Here is a 25,580-nt window from a genome sequence, read left to right as displayed (position 1 = left end):
GCCCACCTCAGCCTCCCAAAGTTTTATGATTATAGGCGTGAGCCACTGTGTCCACCCAACACTAAAGATTTTTAATTTAGGCCTTTTTGAGGGTTTAGGAATCCCTTGAAATTAGATGGAGAATTATTGCCTTCATCTATGCCGTTTCTTATGAAGGGTTTCTGAATCTTTTAATAGATTATAAAAAATATCTAACACTTTCTGTTCTCCTTAAACCACTTTCTCTTAAAGCTCTAGATACTAGATATCTAGGTATTAGATAGCACCTTCTGCCCTCCCTACATAATTATGTGGAATTTCAAAATCAAGAATGTTTCCTTGCTTTCATTGGTATATTGTTGTACTCTTCAGAAGTTAAGCAGTGAACATATATTGATAGTATTATTTTATCAGTAGTACAGTATTCTTGGGACTCTGGCTACTAATTATCTGTTCCATTGCAAGACAACTTTTTACTTTATTTCCCAATTACCATTCAACATCGCTTTCCATGAGATATGTCTACTTCAAGTTAGATGCATTGCCTGGAGCCCATATATGCTAGCACTGCCATTTGCAGTTTTCTGAATACCTTTGTGTTTGCCCTAACTAGCTTCCTTGCTGTCTTTGAAATATTTAATATATGATTATAAAATAATTAGCTTCCTTGTGTAATGTGCTTTGCTTCCTCTCTAATAGTTGTTCTCATTCCTTTTTATTTCCTCCTTAGCTCTATGAAAGTTTTTCTGTTAATAGGGATAGTTAGGAGAAAAGGGCAAGGTAGGAGGAGCATGTGAGGCTTAGGGCTTTTAAGTTTGAAGACTCAGTGTTACAGGTTTAAAAGGTAGCAGTTCTCAGTATATTCCATTTTTTTAAAAAAATGTACAAATATGGTCTTTTCAGATGGATGCATGCAGTTCGTCAGAACTTAAATACTGAGGAAGAAGTGGAAAATGTAGCAGACATTGGTTTTGATTGTAACATGTGCAGACCCTATATGCCTGCGTCTAATGGTAAGAGAATAATTTAAACTGAGTCTGCACTCTTGCACCACTCATTTGCACCTTACTGTCCATAACCAATGAATTAGCTTAGCTCTACTCTATTTTATCTTTGTGAAACTTACTTTGACAAGTATTTTATGAAAAATATTATTGTTGGTTATACATGACTTATCACAACTTGTTATAAAACAATTTACATGAAACAATAAAAAGCACATACTTTAGATGTAAACTATAATTTTGCTTCCAAGGAACATGATCTTGTAGTTATTGACAATATGTCAAAATCCAATGTGTTGATTCTTTCTTAGCCAGGTTTTCCTCCATGACTTGAGTATTTCCTTCATCACTTCTTGTTTTGTTGTTGCTTTAAAAAGTGCTTTTAACTTTAGTGTTCAAACATTTATTTTAATAAAATGAGTATAGAAACAGAAAATTTAATCATATATAAGTATGTAAATACACTTTACCTTTTCTGAAAAGAATTACCTGGATTTTTTTTTTTCATTTCAGTGCCTTCCTCAGACTGCTGTGGATCTTCACTTGTAGCACAAATTGTCACAAAAGTAAAAGAGCTAGGTAAAATTTGAAATGCTTTACTTAATTTAATTAATTTACTTTGCTTAATTTTTACATAATTGGCTTACCACTTGTAAAATCTGCTTCAATCATATGGGTGTTCTATCCAAATTCCATAATGTTGGTAATCATTTCCACAATGATATACAAAATGTCATCCAGCTTTACTGGGGCAGTATTCCTATAAATTTCAGCAAGTTGGCAACAAAAATAACAGCTCTTAGAATAACCATTAATGCCATACTTACTTTGGTTTCATTGATATATTACTGTGCTTAATTATCAGTTAGCAGAAAATACTGCCTAGTTAGCAAGCAGATTTCTTTTAGAATTAATTCAATCTCTTAATTTTTTAAAATAATTAATAAGCCTAGTATGGTGATTAATATGATATTCTTATTAAACAGTCATTCTTTTGAATACTTGTATTTAATAGCACCTGATACAAAAACATTTGGATAGTACAGGAATTGTTCTAAGGAACAACAGTTTTGTACATTTAAAATTAAATCTGCAGGATTTGTACTTATTTATTACTTCTCCCTATTAGTAATTATGTTGATACTCTGATTTTTCCAGATGAGCTTCTGGAGTATTCTCTCTTTTCTTGTGTAAATAGATCCCTGCCTTTTGATCTTTTCCAGGAAAAAGCTCATAGTGGATTAGCTGAGCATTGCATTTCTTTGCAGTGCTTCTAACTCTTTTTATTGGGACATGAAAATAGAAATGCCAGGAAGACTTTTTTGAGATGGAGTCTCACCCTGTCACGCAGGCTGGAGTGCAGTGGCACGATCTCAGCTCACTGCAACCTCCGCCTCCCGGGTTCAAGCGATTCTCCTGCCTCAGCCTCCCGCATAGCTGGGATTACAGGTGCCCACCACCACGCCCGGCTAATTTTTTGTATTTTTAGAAGAGACAGGGTTTCACTGTGTTAGCCAGGATGGTCTCGATCTCCTGACCTCGTGATCTGCCTGCCGCCTCGGCCTCCCAGAGTGCTGGGATTACAGGCATGAGCCCCCGCACCCGGCCCAGGAAGACCATTTTTTTAAAAACATGTAACATTTCTGCCTATAATCCAAGGAAGTTTGACCTATTTTTCCTAGTTTTTATTGGGTTTCATGAAGTTAATTATTCATGCATTTCATAGATACGTAATTGCTTTCTAGAACTACAGTCACATTCCCTTGACATGGGTATCAGTAATCGGTAATCAGTAATCAGTCAAATTTAAAATGAAAGTTTAAATTTGTATTCTTCGGATTTTGTAATTTTAGACCCACCCAAGACTTATACCCAGGATGGTGTGTGTTTGACTGAATCAGGGATGACTGAGTTACAGAGCCTCACAGTTGCAGTTCCAAGAAGAAAACTGTCAAAACCAAAACTGAAATTAAAGATTATAAATCAGAATAGCGTGGCCATCCTTCAGACCCCTCCAGACATCCAATCAGAACATTCAAGGGATGGTGATATGGATGATAGTCGAGGTAATACTAATTTATTTGCCATGAAATATGTGTGCAAGAATTACAGCATATAAAGTAACTTTTGAAATATGTGTATGATTTACCAAAGGGTAAATCACACTGACTTAGATAACCCGGATGTGACCCTTGCCATCTCCAAATGAGTGATCTTCTTAGACCTTGCCTTTTCAGGTTCTCTTCCTTTCACACGTTTTAGAACAGACCTACCTTACAGAAATCTCAAGGAGCACCATATCTTTGAAGATCACAGGTGGGGAAATACAGAGGGCTTGACTTTAGTTTGCTAGATAACGACACAAACCTTCTCAGATACTGTGAGCTTGGATAATACCATGTTTAAGTGAAGGTAGTTGATGCATACATTCTAGAAATGGAAAAGCTGTCATTTAATATTACTTCAGGTATAACTTAATATTCACCAGTGTGCATCATAAAGTATTGGTTTATAAACATTTTCTTAATCAAAGTAAATATAAGGTTTTTCTAGCTGAATTCTTTTTTTTTTTTTTTTTTTTGGTTGGGAGACAGGGTCTTGCTCTGTTGCCCAGGTTAGAGTGCAGTGGCATGATCTTGGCTTACTACAACCTCTGCCTACTGGGTTCATGCGACCCTCCTACCTCAGCCTCCTGAGTAGCTGGGAGCATGGATGCGGGCCACCACGCCTGGCTAATTTTTGTATTTTTTTGTAGAGATGGGGTTTTGCCATTTTGCCAAGACTGGTCTTGAACTCCTGGGCTCAAGCCATCTGCTCTGCTCAGCCTGCTGAATTCTTGAGATAGCAAAATATTTTAATAGTAACCTAAAATCCGATATGAATTAAAGAGGATTACTGTAGGTTTCCTCATTTTTGGGGTGGTTATTTATTTTCAACTGATTCAGAATTGAAGCGATAATTATTTCTGTTCCATTACATTTTATTTCATAGTTTTTTTTTTTTTTTTAAGGGGCAGTGTCTTGTTACATTGCCCAGGCTGGTTTCCAACTCCTGGGCCCAAGTGATCCTCCTGCCTCAGCCTCTCAAGTAGCAGGTACTATAGGCATGTGCCACTGCAGCCGGCTTTGAGACAATAGAATTTATTGAATACCTACTGTATGTCAGATGTTGGAAATCATATCAGTGTACAAAACAGGTAGAATTCTCTGCATAGAGTTTATATTTTAATGTTAGGTAACTCAACTCTTAAAAAAAATCAGTTAATTGTAATGTGTTTGGCAAGTCCCATGGTAAAAATTAAGTTTGATAAAGAGGAATTGCCTGGCCAGGCACAGTGGCTTATGCCTGTAATCTCAGCACTTTGGGAGGCCAAGGTAGGTAGATCACTTGAGGTCAGGAGTTCGAGACCAGACTGGCCAACATGGTGAAACCCGTTCTCTGCTAAAAATACAAAAATTAGCCAGGCTCAGTGGCATGCACCTGTAATCACAGCTACTTGGGAGGCCAAGGCAGGAGAATTGCTTGAACCTGGGAGGCGGAGGTTACAGTGAGCCGAGATTGCACCACTGCACTCCAGCGTGGGTAACAGAGCAAGACTCCGTCTCCAAAAAAAAAAAAAAAAGGAATTGGAAGTACAGACAGGTATTTAGGGTCCATATGAACAGAAAGCAGTATTTGAGCACAGATTTTAAAGAGGTGAGTGAGTGAGCCACTTGATTACCTGAGAGAAGAGCATCCCAGACAGTGAGGAAGCCAGTGTAAAGGCTCTGGGTGAGAGTGTGCTGAGCATGTTTGAAGAGTGTTGTGGAGACCAACAGAGTGAGCAGAGGGGACAGTCAGAAGGTGAGAAGATTAGAGATGTAAGGACAAGAAGGACGGCTCAGTATATCTCACACAACCATAAGGTGATGTGTCAGTAGTTTGTGCTTAATAGCAATGGAATAGGAGGCCATTGAATGTTCCTGAAAAGAAGAACACCATGATCTTATTTATATTTTAAGAGGAACTCTCTCCTATGATATAAGTAGATGATTAGGTGCAAGAGTTATGACAGGTAGATCAGTGAGAAACAATGGTCCAGGTGAGAGGTAATTGTGGCTTTGAAAAGGTATGTCTTTTGTGGCCGGGCTCGGTGGCTCATGCCTGTAATCCCAGCACTTTGGGAGGCCAAGGTGGGTGGATCACCTGAGGTCAGGAGATCAAGACCATCCTGGCCAACATGGTGAAACCTTGTCTTTACTAAAAATACAAAAATTAGCTGGGCGTGGTGGCAGGCACCTGTAATCCCAGCTATTTGGGAGGCAGAGGCAGATGATTGCTTGAACCCAGGAGGCAGAGGTTGCAGTGAGCCAAGATCGAGCCACTGCACTCCAGCCTGGTGACAGAGTGAGACTCCATCTCAAAAAATAAATAAATACATGAAAAGATATGTCTTTTGTATGTTCTTGATAATTTTTGTTTTTTAGTGTGTTTTGGGTCTATGTTGCTGGGAGAAACACTTTCTGATGCTTGTATGTAACTGATTTTCAGATACAGTTGAACAGGTAATTTGATTTGGGGGCTTGGAGTTTGCAAAGAAGTAGTCCATATACTTGGAGGAATTGATCAGATCAGCATTAACAAGAATTTCCATTTCTGAGGATGTTAAAAAATGTCTGAAAAAGGTTTCCATAGTCTCTTAAATTTGGGAAGTGCTCCATTTCACAAAATATGAAAGGTTTCTTGATAATAGTACACATTGTTTCCCAAATTATGTGATTATAATACCTTTTTAAAACAACACAGAAGACCTTGGAAGGTTTTCCTTGTGACTTACCACTTGTAAACACTGAGAAATGGTGATATGTTTCAATTTCATATTTTCTCATTGACTCGTATCAGGGTAAAAGAAAATCAGTTGAAAAATTGCCCTTGCTTTTTTAAAATTTACGTGATAAAATAGCCCATCTGAGTTTACTGAATTTGTCCTTATTTTTATTGAATATGAAAAAAGATTGTTAGTGTGTTGGATGTTAAATGCTACGACAATTTTAGAATTTAAGGAATTGAATATACAGTATTTTCATGACTAGTCCCTCATGTTCATTTACATGCCAGGATCTCACATCCTTTGCAGAAGGAAAGGTACATTCCTAGGGATAAAATAAATGCATGTTAATTGGACAACATTTTTGCTTTCTGTTTGCTAAATAAAAATCCTTTTTAAAAATTTAGTATTGCCACGCTTTGCCATATTAAAAATGTTTTAGATTACTATATTATCCTGAAACTACATGTACACACACACCCCTAAAGTAAGTTTTATGGTATTTCATATGCCTGTATGGGAGAAAAAATACGAAAAGAATACAATCATCATAAGTTCTTATTATTACGTTATGCTGAGATTTCTAATAACGCTGCCCTTTTCTGGGTATTTTTTATTAACCTAAAATTTGTGATGTTTTAGACTGTTTCACTAACATGTTTTGATAACGTCTCAGTACCCTTGGGAAAGCATTATAAAGTAGTGGGCAACGATGAAACCTACTCTGGATGTTTTTAGGCAAATTTTTTAACTTCTCTGATGCTAGTGTTCTCATTTATAAAATAGGTTAACCAGGATGAGCCCATAGGATAGTTGTGCTGATGAGGTGCAAGGATGCATGCCAGGCACCCAGCACTGGCTCTTCCCAGACATGGAGTGCTCAGTAACCATGAGCTATTAGAATACAAGTGCCCAACCAGTGCTTGAGCAATTGTGTTCTCTGTCCAACAGAACTCAACAGAATCCCACGTTTGTCTTTATATGTGAATTCAGTTCCTTTTGAGTTAGTAAGAAATTATGCCTGTGTTGGGGTAATTGAACTTTCAGGAGGAGGGAATTGTCTGCCACAATTATTCTCTGAACTTAATGTTTCCATGTCTTTTTCTTCATTTTGGAAGTTGTGGAAAAATTATAATGAAAGAGCATACTCTTCATTTTCCTCTGTATTATAAACGTTTTCCTCTGTATTATAGCGTATCTGACAGTTTCCTTTATTAAAAAGTATGATATATTAGGTAGAGACTTGATGAATTTAAAATTAAAGTTTGAAAAGTGTTACTGACTATAAGTGATCTTCGGCTGTGCAGTTTTCAACTTGAGGTTGTCAGAATGTAATATTACACATTATATTACACACATCTACAGAATCCAAATTGTGATGTTCCTGGAGTATTGGAACAATACCTATGACTTTTTGTTTCTATTGATTTTTAACTCTTCTAATAACCACTTCTTTAAGAAAAGTCATACATCATCACTTTGGTGTATCAGAAACAAATTCCTTATGCAATAAAAGCATACTTCTTTCTCATTCACCTACTGGGATCTAGAAACCCTGTTAATGCAAGAAAAAAATCCCAAACCTCAATAAAATAACACTCTGTTTGTCTCAAGAGTGGAAACACAACACATTTCCTCTCAACTGGTGGTCCCAGATCGACCATCACAGTGTATGGATGTGTTTGGAGGTGTGGGAATAGGACTGCACTGAGGCTCTAGAAGGCCAGCAGGTGGGGCAGACTGAATGGAGGGAGGGGAGTGGCATTCAGTAACTACTGGAGCATGGGAAGAGTGAGGTATACTGTCCATCTGGTGAAGGTGGCTGCTTCCTTGAGGTTTGTTACTTTCTGTAATGTTAATTCCCTCAACTTTTAAAATTTGATTTTTAGACAAGTTATACATTCAAATGATTTGAAATTGGAAAATAATAAAAAGGTAAACAGTGAAGTCTCTCCCTTTCCCATGCCTTCATGCCCCCAGTTTACATCTCCAGAAACCTCAGAGGTTTCTCGTGTAATCTTCCAGATGTGTTTTATGCATGTACAAGGAAATGTGTGTGTATATATATATATATATTTGTGTGTGTGTGTGTGTGTATATATATATTTTATTCCTTTTGTCTTACTACTTTTTACTGTCCTTCATTTTTTTATGGCTGCAAATGTTCCTTTGTATGGAAATATAAACAATTTAGTTTACCTGTTCTTTCCCCTGTTGATAGACCTTTGGGTGTCTTTCAATCTTTTTTTTTTTTTTTTTTTTTTGAGACAGAGTCTTGTTCTGTCACCCAGGCTGGAGTGCAGTGGCACGATCTTCGCTCACTGCAAACTCCGCCTCCTGGGTTCACGCCATTCTCCTGCCTCAGCCTCCTGAGTAGCTGGGACTACAGGCGCCCGCCACCATGCCCGCCTAATTTTTTTGTATTTTTAGTAGAGACGGGGTTTCACCGTGTTAGTCAGGATGGTCTCGATCTCCTGACCTCGTGATCTGCCTGCTTCGGCCTCCCAAAGTGCTGGGATTACAGGCGTGAGCCACCGTGCCCGGCTTTCTTTCAATCTTTTGCTGTGAATAGTACAATGTATCACCTGGTATATTTATAATGTTGTATGTAAGTGGGCCTGCAAAGGTGAATTCCTTGCTAAATCCAAAGACATAATGCATTTGAAACTGTTTTTGGAAGGTAGGATACAGTTTTTTGTTTTTTTTTCATTTTTTTATTATACATATCTGAGGCATATAACATGCTTTGTATACATAGTGAAATGATTACTATGGTCAAACAAATGTCTGTATCCTTCACCTTCCATAGTTTCTGTGTGTGTACACCTAAAATCTCTTTCAGCAAATTTTCTGTACACAATATTATTAACTATGGTTCTCATGCTGTGTATTAATTTGATCTCTAGAATTATTCATCTTACCTAACTGCAGATTTGTACCCTCCGACCTACTTCTGCCCATCCCACCCATCCCCTACCTCCAGACCCTTCAAAACCACCATTCTACTCTCTATACGTTCAGCTTCTCACCCCGCTGCCTCCCATTCTGCTTATTAAGTGAGATCATACAGTATTTTTCTGTGTCTGGCTTACTTTATTTAGTATACTTTCCTCCCGGTTCATCCATGTTGTCACAAATGGCAGTATCTCCTTTCTTAAAGCTAACTATTCCATTGTATAAAGTCCTCATTGTCATCAGTAAGTTCTTAGAAACTGTGGTTAAGAGGGGAAAAAAAGTATGACAAAACTGATTTTTTTTTTCATTTTGCATTATGCCAAAATTAGATTGAAGGAAACAGTGTTACTTGAGGACCTGCTGTATGTTCATTTAGCTTAACGTCTCAGTTCCCAAGAACCTATTGATGACATTAAGGGAGGACTTAATATATGTATATACAAACGTCACAATTTCTTTATCCATTCATCTGTCCTTGAATGGGTAAGTAAATTGTCCATCAGGACACTTAGTTTGTTTCCATATCTTGGCTATTGGAAGTAATGCCGCCATGAACGTGGGAGTGCAGATGTCTCTCTCAGATGCTGATTTTATTACCTTTGAATATATGCCCAACAGAGGCATTGTTGGATCTTATGGTAGTTGTATTTTTTTTAAGGAAACTCTATACTGTTTTCAATAATGGCTATACTAATTTACATTCCTATCAACCATGTACAAAGGTTTCGTTTTCTACACATCCTCACCAACACTTATGTCTTTGCCTTTTTGATAATAGTCATTCTAAGAGACATGAGATGATATCTATTGTGGTTTTAATTTTCATTTTCCTCATGATTATGATGTTGAGCATCTTTTCATATACCATTTGACCATTAGTGTGACTTTGGAAAAATGGCTATTCAGGTCCTTGCCTATTTTAAAATCCAGTTATTTGGGTTTTTTTTTTTTTTTTTTTGCTACTGAGTTGTGTGAGTTCTTTATATGTTTTGGATTTTAACCCCTTATCAGATGTGTGGTTTGCCAATATTTTCCCCTAATCCCTGTGCCACCTTTTTACCCCTGTTTTGTTTTTTTTTACTGCTATGCAGAAGCTTATTTGCTTGATGTAGTCCCACTTGCTTATTTTTGCTTTTGCTACCTGAGCTTTTGATGGGATATCCAAAAAATCATTGTCAAGGAGGATATGAAGAAATTTTTCTCCTAAATTTCCTTCAAGGAGGTTTATGGTTTCAGGTGTTAGGTATTTAATCTATTTTGAGTTGCTTTTTATGTATGATGTGTAAGATAGGCATCAGGTCCAGTTTCATTCTTTTGCATATAGATATCTAGTTTTCTTACCACTACTTATTGAAGACACCATCTTTTCCCTATTGTATCTTGTTGGACTTGTCAAAAATTAGCTCATAATATATGCTTGGGTTTATTTTTGGGCTCTGTATTCAGTTCCATTGATCCATGTGTCTGTTTTTATGCCAGTACCATACTGTTTTGATAACTATCACTTTGTAATATAAGTTGAAATCAGGTAGTGTGATACCTCCTACTTTGTTTTTCTTTCTCAAGATTCTTTTGGCTATTCAGCGTCTTTTATGATTTAATACAAATTTTAGAATTGTGTTTTCTATTTTTATGAAAAATGCCTTTGGAAATTTGATAGGGATTGCATTGAATCTGTAGATCACTTTGGATAGTATGGACATTTTAACAATATTCTTCCAATCCACAAACTTGGGGATATCGTTATATTTATTTGTGTCTTTAGTTTTTTTCTGTTTTTTGAGACAGAGTCACACTCTGTTGCCCAGGCAGAAGTGCAGTGGTGTGATCTCAGCTCACTGCAACCTCCGCCTCCTCCTGGTTTCAAGCAATTCTGCTGCCTCAGCCCCCCAAGTAGCTGGGATTACAGGTGCCTGCCACCACGTCCGCCTGGCCAATTTTTGTATTTTTAGTAGAGACAGGGTTTCGCCATGTTGGCCAGGCTGGTCTTGGACTCCTGACTTCAGGTGATCTACCCGCCTTGGCCTCCCAAAGTGCTGGGATTACAGGCGTGAGCCACCATGCCCGGCTGTGTGTCTTCAGTTTACTTTGTCTGTATTTTATAGTGTTTAGTATATAAAGCTTTCACTTCCTTCATTAAATTTGTTCCTCAGTGTTTTATTTTTTTGATGTTATTTTAAGTGGAAATGTTTTCTTGACTTTTTTCAGATCATTATTTGTATAAAGAAATACATCTGATTTTTGTATATTGATTTTGTATCCTGCTACTTGACTGAATTCATTTATTCTAGTAACTGTGGAATTTTTAGGGGTTTCTACATACAAGATCATGTCATCTGCACACAGGGATAATTTTACCCCCTTTTTTCTGCTGATGCCTTTTATTTCCTTTTCTTATGTGATTGCTCTGGCTAGGACTATGTTGAATATAAGTGTTAAGAGTAGGCATCCTTGCCTTGTAGCAGATATTGAAGAAAAGCTTTCAGTCTTTCCCTGTGGTAGGTTTGTTTTTGAATAGGCAATACCTGTGCATGATACAAGAAATACAAAAGTCTTAAAAAGAGTGAACAATGTTAAGTTAGCCTACCTTTTGGCCATCCCTTCCTTGGAAAGAACCAGTGTTTTCTTATAACTTTCCAGAGATTAGTCATCTAGATACAAGTATGTATATATGGGAGAATTTCTCATATTTGGGTGATAACGGTCTTTTTCTCTTTTCTTTTCTTTCTGTCTTTCTTTCTGTCCTCTTCTCGTCTCTTCTCTTCTCTTTTCTTCGTTTCTTTTGACGGAGTCTTGCTTTGTCGCCCAGGCTGGAGTGCAGTGGTGCAATCTCGGCTCACTGCAAGCTCTGCCTCCCAAGTTCATGCCATTCTCTTGCCTCAGCCTCTGGAGTAGCTGGGACTACAGGCACCCGCCACCAAGCCTGGCTAATTTTTTGTATTTTTAGTAGACACAGGTTTTCACCGTGTTAGCCAGGATGGTCTCTATCTCCTGACCTCGTGATCCACCCACCTCAGCCTCCCAAAGTGCTGGGATTACAGGCATGAGCCTCCGTGCCTGGCCGATAACGGTCTTTTTCTTTATTTCAGCCTGTGGGAATCAGAAGGCCCTTGTGAAGATGTTGGTTAGAAGAGACTTTAGCTACAGTGATACCACTTGTGTTAGGGCACTGTATGTGCTACTTTATGCCATTTGTCTCAACATGTATGCTTACTGGTGTCACTATGAACCTCATCAATAAAAGTGCTCTCTTGGTTTTTACTGTCCTTGTGTGCATTGTTTCAGGTGAAAGGTGGTCTTTGTACTAGATCCAGTGCTATCCTTGGCCACAAACCATTGCATATGATTAATTTGGGGATTTCCTCTTTATCATCCTGGAGATCATCTTCTGTTTTCTCCTGTGTTACATGTGTTTTCTGCAATTTCATGAATTTCCCTTTATTTCTTCCCTCAATTTGGGTGGAACGTATCTTCCGTAGCTCCCTGACAGAGAATGTGTGGAAGGTAAGTTTTGAGCATTATATACTTCTGAAAATGTCTTTATTTTACCTTCCTACCTGACTCATCTTTTCCAGGTTGGAAATACATTTTCATTTATCATTTTTAGTCAATTGATCCACCGTCTTTTAGTTTCTAGTATATGAAGAACTCGGTTTTTTCTATGTGACCTGTGTTTTCTTGGAAGCTCTTAAGATTTTAGGAAATTCTTTGTCCTCAGTGTTCTAAAATTTCACGAGGATAACGTCTGTTTTTGTCTATTTTTGACATTTAAAATCTGTTTTGTTAGGCACTGAGTGGTCTCTTTCAGTCTGCTGTCTTATATCCTTCAGTGGTAGGAGATGTTCTTGAACTATATTATTGATAACAATTCCCTCTCTTTTTCCAGAATTCTGCTTTTCAGATGTGAAACATACTCAGTTTTTCTCTGCTTCTTTCCAATCATGTCCTTATTTTATCTTCCTCTACTGAGTTTTGTTTTTATTTCAGTTATTTCAAGAGCTTTCTTTCCTCCCTTTGAATGTTTCTTTTGTAGCATCCTATTCTTGCCTCAAGGGTATCTTATATTATCCCTCAGAGGATTTTAATCTTTTTGAAGATTTTCTTTACTTCCTACTTAGTCTGTTAATTCCAAATTGTCTTTTATGTTCTCAGGTCTCTGTCTTTTATGTTACAGATCAAGGGTGTTGCAGATCTTCTGGCTTCCATGGCCCACATTGGAAGAAGCGTTGTCTTGGGCCACACGTAAAATACACTAATGATAGCTGATGAGCTTTTTTTTAAAAAAAAGAAACCTCATAAAAAGTCTCATAATGTTTTATGAAAGTTTATGAATTTGTGTTGGGCTGCATTTAAAGCATCTTGGCTGCAGGTTGGACAAGCTTGTTATAGACCATTGTCAGATAATCTTTATGGTACATGCATGATTAAAAGTGAAGAACTAAAGATGGAGACTGGATAGATAGTATTTTTATTTTTAAAAAAGGAATTAAGTAGTTGATTAGAAAGCTTTGAGTATGTGGTGGTGCTTGTCGATTTGTAAGTTTAGTGGGGTGATTTGTGCTGACCATTTGGTGAACCCTCTGGTTTCAGTATCTTTAGATGTTCTTCTTGAACTGATCAGGTTCCCCACAACAGTCTTTTCAAACCTCATACTTGGAGGCTAGAGATCTGGCTGCTAGCTTTCTGAGAATTCAGTGGGGAAATGTGGGGTCCGGCAGCGGGAGCAGAATGGGGTTGTCCACACTTAGTATGCCCATATTTTCTTGGTCCTATTTTCGATCTTCATCCCGTTGTTCCGTTTAAGGTCACCCAGGAATCCTGCATCCCACAAATGAGAGTAGCAGCTTCTCAGTGTGTAAACCTAGGAAGCAGGTGTAGGGAGTATAACTTCTGCAGATAATTAAATCTCTTGTTGCTTCAGTTTTCTCCCACTTATTTCCAAAGGTGGCCAGTTTTCCTAGTTTCTCAGCCTTCTGAGGATTGTTATAAACTGGATTCTTTTTTTCAGTTCTTTCTGCTCTCAACTGAGAATTTGCCTTTGTTAAGTTGTTTTTCTCCTTTCCTATTGTCTTTTTTTTTTTTTTTTAAGGAGATTGGGTCTTTCTCTGTTGTCCAGGCTGGAATGCAGTAGTGTGATCATAACTCACTGTAGCCTCAACCTTCTGGGCTCAAGCAATTCTCTTCTCCCACCTCAGCCTCCCAAATAGCTGGGATTACAGGCATGCCACCATGCCACAGCTTGATTTTATCTTTTAAAAATAGATTATTTCAGTGTGTTTTTAGTAGGGTTTCAGGAGAATGTAATTTTAATGTATGAATTTAGTCTGCCACCTTAACCCAAAATTCCCTGTCATTAACTTTTAGGTGGGTTTATTTGAAGGTAAACAATTGGTATTCTCATCTTTGGTGTTTGTTTTTTTCAGTAATTTTCTTTTTTCTTTTCTTTTCTTTTCTTTCTTTCTTTTTTTTTTTTTTTTTTTTTTGAGACAGAGTCTCGCTGTCACCCAGGCTGGAGTGCAATGGTGCCAACTCGGCTCACTGTAAGCTCTGCCTCCCGGGTTCACGCCATGCTCCTGCCTCAGCCTCCCACGTGGCTGGGACTACAGGCACCAGCCACCTCACCTGGCTAATTTTTTGTATTTTTAGTAGAGACGGGGTTTCACCGCGTTAGCCAGGATGGTCTCGATCTGACCTCGTGATCCGCCCACCTTGGCCTCCCAAAGTGCTGGGATTACAGGCATGAGCCACCGCGCCCGGCTTTTTTTTTTTTTTTTTTTTGAGAGATGAAATTTCACTCTTGTTGCTCAGGCTGGAGTGCAATGGCACGATCTCGGTTCACTGAAACCTCCGCCTCCCGGGTTCAAGCAATTCTCCTGCCTCAGCCTCCTGAATAGCTGGGATTTTAGGCGTGTACCACCACGCCCAGATAATTTTGTATTTTTAGTAGAGACTCACTATGTTGGTCAAGCTGGTACGGAACTTCTGACCTCAAGTGATCCACCTGCTTTGACCTCCCAAAGTGCTGGGATTATGGGCATGAGCCACCGTGCCTGGTCTATAAACTTTTATTTTCATGGTTTAGTCATAAGTCCATAGCCATTATCAGATTGTTATGGAATTGGCCTCAAATATAGACCAAATATAATAAAAAAGAAAAGACAAATACCCTGTTCATGCCATTACAGAAATACGTTATCTCTAATACTGAGAATATTGAAGGAGTTAACAACTTGATTTTAAAATATATTTGATAAACATGTCTTTTTCCTGTAATACAATGTAAAGCATATATAACTTGGAAAAGTTTGATTACCACAGTGTTAAAATAGCATTCTCTAAAATAGCATTCTCTAAGCATTCCATTTACCTCATTCAGTGAAGTATTTATTGAACATGTATTAGGTATCCTACTAACAATACATCTGTTACTAAGAAAATCTGTGTACCTGTTCTCATGGAGAGTATAATCTAGCAGGGACACAGATTTTAAAGAACCAATAAAAATGAAGCATGACGTTCATACATGCAAGCATAAAACTGTTTGACATAATCTTATCTAAATATCAGGAATTCTTTAATACAGTGAAGTTTAGAATAAATCCTGAAAGATAAGTTAGGTAGAAGGCAGAAACTGGGGAAGATAGTGGAAGAAACAGCTTGATACATTCAAATAACTGAGTATAGTTCACTGGAGGGAGTGAGATGAAGCTGGAAAGTTTACAAGAGACTGTTGTAATGGGCCTTGCAATTTGAAGTTTATTTTGAGGGCATTTGGGAAGACATGAAAGGATTTTAAGCAGAAAATTGATACATATTTATAGAAAGATCATTTATGCAGTAATTTAAAGAATTGATTGGAGAGAGGTAAGCTTTGAGGTGGGGAACTAGATAGGAGCATATTGTATTAATAGTGAGTCATCTGAGGTTGGACTAAGATGGTAGTAGAGAGTGATAAAATGCATTTCAGAGGTATTGAGGAGTCTTGGTTGTAGGAGGAAAGAGATTAGGAATGATTAAGGTGGTCTTCCAGGCCTCTGTCTTCTCCAGGTTACATTTCCATGCCTTTTAATGATGATAGGTAACATGGGAAAAAGGAGAAAGTTTATTTTAAATTAATAGTTCATTTTGGATATACAGTTTTCAGTAACTAGGTAATATTCAATTATAGCTGTGGTTGAAGCTCAGAAGAGAGTTCTAGTCTAGAGACCTGGACCTGAAGACATAATTAAAAGCAAGTGAATTTGTTAAGTGCAAATGGATTGCACTTAACAGAACTCTGAGTTCTGTGTTCCCCTTCTCTGATTATGTTTTATTTCATGGGAACACTGCACTAAGCAGCACAATTTCTACAACCATTTGGGGCTGCTTCTATCTCCTTTCATACTTTCCCTACCAACAGGGATGTACAATTAAAATGGCTCAGCAACAACCCTACTTTTTATTCCCCATTATGTAGGGATTATATATTTGATAGGTTTTTCCAGTTTTGTGTATATATTTACTTTTTTCCAGAAGGAGAACTTATGGATTGTGATGGAAAATCAGAATCTAGTCCTGAGCGGGAAGCTGTGGATGATGAAACTAAGGGAGTGGAAGGAACAGATGGTGTCAAAAAGAGAAAAAGGAAACCATACAGACCAGGTATAGTGCCTGAGGTAGACATTTCAATATCATCAACACTTGGTTAATTAAAGAAAAATGCAATACTGAAGACTTCAATTAAAATTAAATATTCAGGATTAAGAACTGTCTAAACAAAAATATGTGCACATAAATTAAAGAACTAAACTATTTGAATACGACTTTTTAGCTCCAGAGTTCTTTATTTTGAATATGTGAATACTTCACAATGAACCATTATTGAATGCCTTATCCCAAATGTTAACCATTTTATTAAATGCTTTACTAGATTGGCTTTTGTTCATACTTGGACTTTGAAGGCCATTTATATAGTTCCTCTGGATGTGTACTTCTGTAACGCTTTTAATTTTCAGTATTCACTTTCTAATATCTTTTTTTGAAAAAACTTACTTCAGTGTTTATGCAGGAGTGCCAGCAAGTATACAGTGTGAAGGGGAATAAGACAGAGTTATTATGGCTCCTAGAATTTATAGTCTAGTTAAAAACCATGACTGATTAAACACTCATTTCTTATCTGCCTCAGGAGTGGAGAGAAAAGCGGTCTTGCTTGTCAGTTTTATTTGCCTTATTGGAAAAAATTATTAAAATTGTCACAATACAGAAGTTGTAGGCTTTTATGTATTTATTTAAGAAAAATTATTTTCCGCTTTTCACACGTGTTGAGTAGGCTTTCCTTAGCCAGTTTATTAATATCTTGTTTACCAATGAGGTTTTAAATTAGATTCATACAATCTTTATGCTTCTTATTGCTTATATTTTATTGGTAAGAGTGATCTAAATCCCTTTGGATATGTAAGGAAGAACTTTCTTACTTCGTTAGTATTCCATGAGACCTTAAAAGATAACCTGTCTTTTAAATAGGTCATATCTATAATAAGGACCTAAGATGAGTTGCTTCTAAATCGTTTTATGAAAATGATTTCATTTCTTCCTAATCATGAGACTTATAAGTGTACTTTTTTAGACATTGCAGATTTCTTCCAGGAACTTGTATTTACTGTTTTCTTTTCCTCTGCCTCACATGGAAGTCAACCCTCTAATTGAGGGACCCATTAGGTCACAGAGTATATTGCTAGACAGCGATATCATTTCACAAAAGCTTATAGTGTTGACTGTGTACCAGACCTCTATTCTAAGCACTTCACTTATGTTATTTGTCCTTTTAACATATGTATGAGAAGCTGCTTTGCCTTACCCCCATTTTTAACCAGTGAAAGAATTGAGGCATTGAGAAGTATTTAGTGAGTAAGCAGAATTACATAATCTGACTCCAGATTCCATGCTCTTAACCACAGGGCTCTATGTGTCCCATGTATAAATGCCCTCATACGTTGGAGTACCAGACACCGTCCCCCTGAAATCATATCAGTCAAAGAATATTTGTGTCATCTAGGTAGTTCGTGTCTTCTGTCCTCCAGCTAATGTACCAGTTAGCCGGTTAATATACAGACACAGTCATCCATCACTTAAGTTCGGAGAAATACATCATTAGGCATTTTCATCCTTGTGTGAACATCATAGAGTGCACTTCCACAAACCTAGATGGTATAGCTTACTACACACTTAGGCTGTATGGTACGCTAAATTCATTTTAAAAAATAAAGTAATTGTGCTACGGTGTTATAACTATGGTGATGTCTGTATGTGGTGGGAATTTTTCAGCTCCATTATAATCTTATGGGACCACTGCCTTAACATGCAGCCCTTTGTTTACCAACATCATTATGCAGTGCATGACTGTTATGTGATGTATGAGACACTAATATTTGTCAAATAGATAAGCCAGCGTAATTTAGTGTTTGATATTTACACTGATACTGTTTAGAAGAGGAAGTGCACACAGGTCTTTTTGTATTCTGTTTGATAAGTGATAACAGTGGTTTTGCCTTTTTTTTTTTTAGTTGCTTTTAACTTCTATTTTACCTAAAACTCAGATTATTTATTTAGACTAGCACAGATTTAATTTTGGAAAATGACTTACTATTCAAGATAAAGCATTTTTATCCTGTGTACTGTGGAAACGTAGGGAGAAATTATTTATCAGTTTACCCAATTTCTTTTTTGGATAGGTATTGGTGGATTTATGGTGCGGCAAAGAAGTCGAACTGGGCAAGGGAAAACCAAAAGATCTGTGATCAGAAAAGATTCCTCAGGCTCTGTTTCTGAGCAGTTACCTTGCAGAGATGATGGTATAGTACTGACTTAAAAAAATTTTTTTTTTTTTATGTAACCCCTTGATCCTGATATTTCTATTGGAAAGAACTATCCTAAATAATGTTACAGTCAATAAGAACCTTATTGCCTCTTATTGTTACTCAATAAGAGTCTTATTGCCTTTTATTGATGAAAGGATTTGAGTGCATATAGAGTTCATATCTGTAATACAGCAATCAGGTTCTATAAGGAAATGGTTTAAATCCAATAGACTTTATTCTTTTGGGATTTTTTGACAAGCTCTTTTTTCCTGTATCAAGTTATTAAATATATTTTCTATATTTAAATATAAATGGCTTAGGGACTTAATAACTTAGTTACATAAGGTACTTTCTGGTCATCTCCAAAGCCTTTCTTTGACTGCCTTAGATACTTATCACATAATTTGAAATTCTCAAGTGACAGTGCATCTCAATTTTTATCTATGTATGTATGTATGTATGTATCTATCTATCTATCTATCTGTCTATCTTAGGGTCTCACTATGTCACCCAGGTTGGCCTGCACTGCAGCCTTGCACTCCTGAGCTCAGGCAATTCTGTCCTCAGCCTCTGACGTAGCTGGAGACCACAGGCACACAACCACCATGCCTAGCTAATTTTTAGGCTTTTTGCAAAGACAGGGTCTCACTTTGTTGCCCAGGCTGGCCTAGAACTCCTGTGCTCAAGCGATCCTCCTGCCTCAGCCTCCCAAAGTGCTGGGATTACAAACGGGAGCCACTGCGCCCGGCCGTTAGGGAGTTCTGTTATCCCCATCTGTAAAATGGGGAAAATGGAGTCAAAGAGAGTTCAAAGGAAGCCCCAAAGTGGCACAGCTGGGGAATCGAGTTTTGATTTGAACCCAGAGAGCCATTTTCAAGAGCTCAGCCCTGACCTGCTGTGGGGGTCACCGCTCCTAGGTGCCACTTTGTATTCTGGGAGACTTGGATTCCAACTCTGCCGGGGGATCTCAAAATGGAGGATGGCGTGCTTGCCGCAGAGTCAATGCCCAATCAGTGATTGTTATTATTCTGTTTTCCTAAGGCCAAGGTCAACCACTTAAGACAGAAAAGAATGGTATGAGTCAGCATGGCTTTTGGCATTGGATCTGGGCTAGAATCCCACTTTCTTCTAGTTGTAGATCTTCAAGTAAGAGAATTAAGTCAGAAAGTTAACATCAGGCCCCAGTTTCCTCATCTGCAAATGGATTTAAGCATGAAGGTTATCAGGAGAACTAAGTAACACCATAATATAAATCAGCTTTGGAGCTGAGAGTGGTACATAGTGGGGGTGCAGTAAATCATTTTGTTTTTCCCCTTTTATTATTGTTATTATTTTGAGGCAGAGTCTCTGTTGCCCAGGCTGGAGTGCAGTGGCTCCATCTCTGCTTACTGCAACTTCTGCCTCCGGGGTTCAAGCGATTCTCCTGCCTCAGTCTCCCAAGTAGCTGGGATTACAGACACGTACCACCATGCCCGGCTAATTTTTGTACTTTTAGTAGAGACAGGGTTTCACCATGTTGGCCAGGCTAGTCTGGAATTCCTGACCTCATGTGATCCTCCTGCCTCTGCCTCCCAAAGTGCTGGCTTCCCACCGAGCCTGGCCTGTTTTTCCCCTTCTTATCCCTCCTCTTCTCCTCCCTGTTCTTCTTATTTTATTTATTTTATTTTTTGAGACTGTCAGCCAGGCTGGAGTGCAGTGGCACGAACACTGCTCACTGCAGCCTCGACCCCTTGGGCTCAAATTATCTTCCCATCTCAGCCTCCTGAGTAGCTGGGATTAAAGGCGCGTGCCACCAAGCCCGCCAAATTTTTATTTTATTTCATTTCATTTCATTTCATTTCATTTCATTTCATTTCATTTCATTTCATTTCATTTCATTTTATTTAAGACAGTTTCACTCTTTTTGCCCAGGCTGGAGTGCAATGGCATGATCTTGGCTCACTGTAACCTCCGCCTCCTGGGTTCAAGTGATCTCCTGCCTCAGACTCTTGAGTAGCTGGGATTACAGGTGCCTGCCACCACTCCTGGCTAATTTTGTAATAATTTTTGTATTTTGTAGAGACAGGGTTTCGCCATGTTGTCCAGGCTGGTCTCGAACTCTTGGACTCAAGCAATCTGCCGGCCTTGGCCTCCCAAGGTGCTTGGATTACAAGCATGAGCCAGCCACTGCGCTCAGCCCTCTTCTTACTATTATTATTATTACTGTTATGGTTGTAGAAGTAACCTGAAATAGAGATACATTTAAATATCTGAGTGATTTCAGCAAAGGAGAGAGACCCTGTGTTACTATTTTAGGAGTGCTCTTGATTGTGTGAACCCATTGAATACACCACTTACTAACCGAGCCCGGCCATTTTGCTCAGATTATTCAGAGCTCTCAGGACCATTCAGAATGAAATTCAAAATCTTTACCATGGCCAGAAAGATCCGTGCAATCAAGATGCACCATCCCTATCCTAATTTCCTGGCTTGTCTCCACGCCAGCCACAATGCCATGCTGGCCTCCTTGCTGTTCTTTGAAACACTGGGTGCACTTTGCTTCAAGGACTTCGCTTGCCTGTCCCTGAACCTGGAATGCTCTTCCCCTAGAACTCCTTGTGGCTGCCACTGTCACCCCCTTCAGATCTTTATTTAGATGTGTCTATGATGAAGCCTTTCAGGGCCAATCTATTTAACATTTCCCTCACCACCCCTCCACTCTGTAGCCCCTTTGCCCCTTGTATTTCTCTCCATAGTACTTATTATAATATCTAACACACTATAATATCAAATGTTAACTCCATGAGGATAGGCATTTTGATCTATTTGGTTCCCTGCGGCATCTCCAGCACATAGAACAATGCCTGGTGTACATAGTGGGTGCTTTTTAGGTACATGTCACATGAAAGAGGAAAAAAACGAGTGTATTAAAGAATCCAGGAGCCGGGTGAGGTGTGTCATGCCAGTAATCCTAGCACTTTGGGAGGCTGAGGCGGGTGCATCACCTGAGTTCGAGCCCAGCCTGGCCAACATAGTGAAACCCCATCTCTACTAAAAATACAAAAATTCAGCTGGGTGTGGTGGCAGGTGCCTGTAATCCTAGCTACTAGGGAGGCTGAGGCAGGAGAATCGTTGAACCGGGGAGGCAGACGTCGCAGTGAGCCAAGATTGCGCCATTGCACTCCAGCCTGGGCAACAAGAGTGAAACACTGTCTCAAAAAAAAAAAAAAAAAAGAATCCAGGGAGGCCAGGAGCAGTGGCTCACACCTGTAATCAATCTCAGCACTTTGGGAGGCGGGCAGATCACTTCAGGTCAGGAGTTGGAGACCAAAATGGTGAAACCCCATCTCTACTAAAAATTCAAATATCAGCCAGGTGTGCTGGTGCACGCCTGTAATCCCAGCTACTCAGGAGGCTCAGGCAGGAGAATCACTTGAACCCCAGAGGTTGCAGTGAGCTGAGATCACGCCACTGCACTCCAGCCTGGGCGACAGAGTGAGACATTGTCTCAAACAAACAAACAAACAAACAAACAAAAACCCAAGGAGCACAGAACAGCTACATATTGGAACAGCTAAATGTTGGAGCACCTACTGTGTGTTGACCGTTCCACAGCATGGAGGAAACTGGTCTTCCCTTGGAAGAACCTCCCCACTATTCAGGTGGTAAAAGAAATAACGTACCCAGGGCTAGGCATAATGCAGACAGTGTTATAAAGGAGGCATTGAACAAAGGAGAGAGTAACTGAAGGAGGTGGCATTTTGAGTGACCTTGGGGCCGATTAGGGTGGTTACAGGTTGATGCTTATATATATGGCATATACGTTGGGGGATTGGGTGGCGGAGAGGGGTGCAGGCATTCAGAATAGAGCAAAGAGAGGAGTAAGTATAGAATGGTGTATCAAATGTTTATCCAAAAGCAGGATATGGAACTAGTAAACATTTTATTCACAGTGTGTATTTTTTTTTGAGAGGGAGTCTCGCTCTGTTGCCCAGTGGCATGATCTCTGCTCACTGCAACCTCTGCCTGCTGGGTTCAAGTGATTCTCCTGCCTCAGCCTCCCAAGTACCTGGGATTACAGGTGCAAGCCACTACGCACAGCTAATTTTTGTATTTTTAGTAGAGACGGGGTTTCGCCATGTTGGCCAGGCTGGTCTCAAACGCCTGACCTCAGGTGATCAGACCACCTCTGCCTCCCAAAGTACTGAGATTACAGGCATGAGCCACTGCACCTGGCCTGTTGTCTATATTCTATTTTTTTTTTTTTTCTGAGATGGAATCTTGCTCTGTCACCCAGGCTAGAGTGCAGTGGCACGATCTTGGCTCACTGCAACCTCTGCCTCCAGGGTTCAAGCGATTCTCCTGCCTCAGTCTCCTCAGTAGCTGGGATTACAGGCGCCTGCCACAGCGCCCAGCTGATTTTGTTGTATTTTTAGAGGAGACGGGGTTTCACCATGTTGGCCAGGCTGGTCTTGAACTCCTGACCTCGTGATCCACCTGCCTCGGCTTCCCAAAGTGCTGGGATTACAGGTGTGAGCCACCGCGCCCAACCTGTTGTCTATATTCTAAAATTTGGATAATTTGGATATGGTATAGTTTATGTGGCAATTTTCTTTTGGAGAACATGTAGGTTGTTTCTAGCTTTTCGCTATTGGAAACAGTGCTGCATCCTTGTGTATGCTTTCTGCATGAGTGATATTTCTCTAGGATACATACTGTAATTATATGCTTGTCTTTTTTTGTGTGTTTTAATTTATTTAATGTCTGTGCTTCCTGTTAAAATACAAGCTCCATGAGGGGAGGAATCCAATTTGTTTTGCGCCACACTCTTTAATTACTATCTAGCCAAGTGCTTGGGAGAAAGGAGAGGTCAATAAATATATACTGAGTGAATCAGGCTGAAAGATTGGCTGGGACCATGGTGTGGTTTTGTATCCTAAGAGAGGGAGCCTGACTTATTTTGGAGAAGTAAAATATTTTTTTGGAGAATTTCACACAAAGCAGTAGCAGGATGGTTATTGGTGGAATTTAGGAAAACGTATTCTGGACTAGAAAGAAGGCAGGTACAGGAGGTGCGATTATGAGCTTATTACTCAGGCCAGAAGGAAACAAAGAAACATGGGTGGTGAGAATAGAAAGGAAAGGGTACATACATTTCAGAGACATTAGAAGGATAGGATTTGTGAGATTTACTAAGTAGCTATAAGGGGTGAAGTAAAGAAAGCATAGAAGGAAAGTTGATTTCTAGCGTAGAACATTTTAATTTTACAAACATTTATTCTCTCTCCCAGCTCCATGGAAAAAGTACTCACTAATTGCTGTTGGTATATTAATTTGTATTACATTTTCTTCCCCACTTTCTCTTTTTTTTTTGAGACAAGGTCTGTGGCCCAGGCTGGAGTGCGGTGATGCCATCTGGGCTCACTGCAGCCTTGACCTCCTCGGGATCAAGAGATCCTTCCACCTCAGCCTCCTGAGTAGCTGGGACCATGGGTGCCAGCCACCATGCCCAGCTAATTTTTTTTTTTTTTTTGAGACGGAGTCTCACTCTGTCCCCCAGGCTGGAATGCAGTGGCGCAATCTCGGCTCACTGCAGCCTCCGCTCCCTGATTCATGCCATTCTCCTGCCTCAACCTCCCAAGTAGCTAGGACTACAGGCACCTGCCACCACGCCCGGCTAATTTTTTTTTGTATTTTTAGTAGAGACAAGGTTTCACTGTGTTAGCCAGGATGGTCTGGAACTCCTGACCTCGTGATCCGCCCGCCTCGGCCTCCAAAGTGCTGGGATTACAGGCGTGAGCCACCGTGCCCAGCCCTATGCCTAGCTAATTTTTATATTTTTCTTAGAGACAGGGTTTCGCCATATTGCCCAGGCTGGTCTTGAACTCTCGGGTTTAGGTGAGCACCTTGGCCCCCGAAAGTGCCGGGATAATAAACATGAGCCACTGTGCCTGGTTTCCCTTTCAAAAGAGATTTTGGGTGTTTCGTGTCACTGTATCCACGATGCGTGCGGTCTCTTGTGCGTGGCTTCTTTTCCTGAGCACGCACAGCTGCCTTCTAACCCGCGAGCAATGGCTTTAAGGTTTTTGTTTGTAATTCGGGGGTGACCCAGGGGTTCGGGCCTCGGGCCCCTCCCCTCGCCCAGGCACACCTTGCAGAGGAGGGGGCGGCGGGGACAGGACCCGGGTCTGTGCCTGCGCACACCCTCGCGGGCCAACCCCACCCCCCCGCCGGGTACCTGTCACGGCTACTGCCGCGGCGCGCGCCCACCAGGTTAAGCCGGATGGCGGGAGGAGAGGTGCGGGGCACGGGGTGCGGGGAGGGTGGCACGGCGCGCGCGTGCGCAGGAGTCGCCGAGCAAGAACTGGTAGTGCGCGCGCTCGCCGCTCGCTCGCGTCCCGGAGGCGGAGTCTGCGGCGGCGGGAGGAGCAGGGGCGCGCCTATGCTAGTCACGTGGGCGCTGGGGCGGGGCCGGGGCGGGCCGGCGCGGCCGTTCAAGGCAGGGGGCGGGGCCGGCGCGGCCGTTCAAGGCAGGGGGCGGGGCGTCTCCGAGCGGCGGGGCCAAGGGAGGGCGCAACAGCTGCTACCTCAACACTTTCTGACCCAACGGTCACCCAGCGCCGGACTCGCTGCGCCCCGGCGGCTCTAGGGACCCCTGGCGCCTACACTTAGCTCCGCGCCCGAGGTGAGCCCAGGCCCTAAATCCTCCGGGCGGGGGTAGGGGTGAGGGACGCTCCTTTTTTGTTGGGGCGGTGGTCTTGGAGGCGCGAAGGCACTAGGCGCCTCGGCGAATGGCTGCACCCCTCGCCCTCAGCTCCCCGTGTCTTTTGGGGGGCCGGGTGCGGGCGCGGAATCCGGGAGGTGTCCGCACAAAAGGCCGAGAAAAATTCCGCGACGCCTCCCTCCCTCCCTCGGCCCTCCCCGCCCTCCCCGCCCCCTCCTCTCCGCGCCCGCTCCTCCTCATTCAAACCCAGCCGGCCTGAGTGGTGTCAGCTCAGTCCTGGCCGCCACCGCATGAGG

General features: G+C 40.5%; 1 protein-coding gene across 1 annotated transcript; it reads left to right on the top strand.

Moving 5' to 3' along the window:
• The first annotated feature begins 886 nt into the window (after positions 1-886).
• LOC129530470 (histone-lysine N-methyltransferase 2C-like) lies at positions 887-25,232 on the top strand. Its single transcript, XM_063702794.1, has 6 exons — positions 887-992; positions 1,497-1,562; positions 2,837-3,049; positions 16,258-16,386; positions 18,456-18,575; positions 24,673-25,232. Exons 1-6 carry the CDS (start codon positions 887-889, stop codon positions 25,230-25,232), a joined length of 1,194 nt encoding a protein of 397 aa, XP_063558864.1.
• Positions 25,233-25,580: the final 348 nt, after the last annotated feature.

The sequence above is a fragment of the Gorilla gorilla genome, chromosome 22 (genome assembly GCF_029281585.2).
Source record: "Gorilla gorilla gorilla isolate KB3781 chromosome 22, NHGRI_mGorGor1-v2.1_pri, whole genome shotgun sequence".
Taxonomy (NCBI): Eukaryota; Metazoa; Chordata; class Mammalia; order Primates; family Hominidae; genus Gorilla; species Gorilla gorilla.
The sequence above is the reverse complement of the archived record's forward strand: the minus strand, read 5'-3'. Positions and strand labels throughout refer to the sequence as shown.

Bases quoted from the DNA above. Each gene is read 5' to 3' on its own strand.
- LOC129530470 (XM_063702794.1), top strand. From the start codon at position 887: ATGCATGCAGTTCGTCAGAACTTAAATACTGAGGAAGAAGTGGAAAAT. The intron at 993-1,496 runs GTAAGAGAATAA...TTTTCATTTCAG, and splicing joins CTATATGCCTGCGTCTAATG to TGCCTTCCTCAGACTGCTGT. The intron at 1,563-2,836 runs GTAAAATTTGAA...TTGTAATTTTAG, and splicing joins CACAAAAGTAAAAGAGCTAG to ACCCACCCAAGACTTATACC.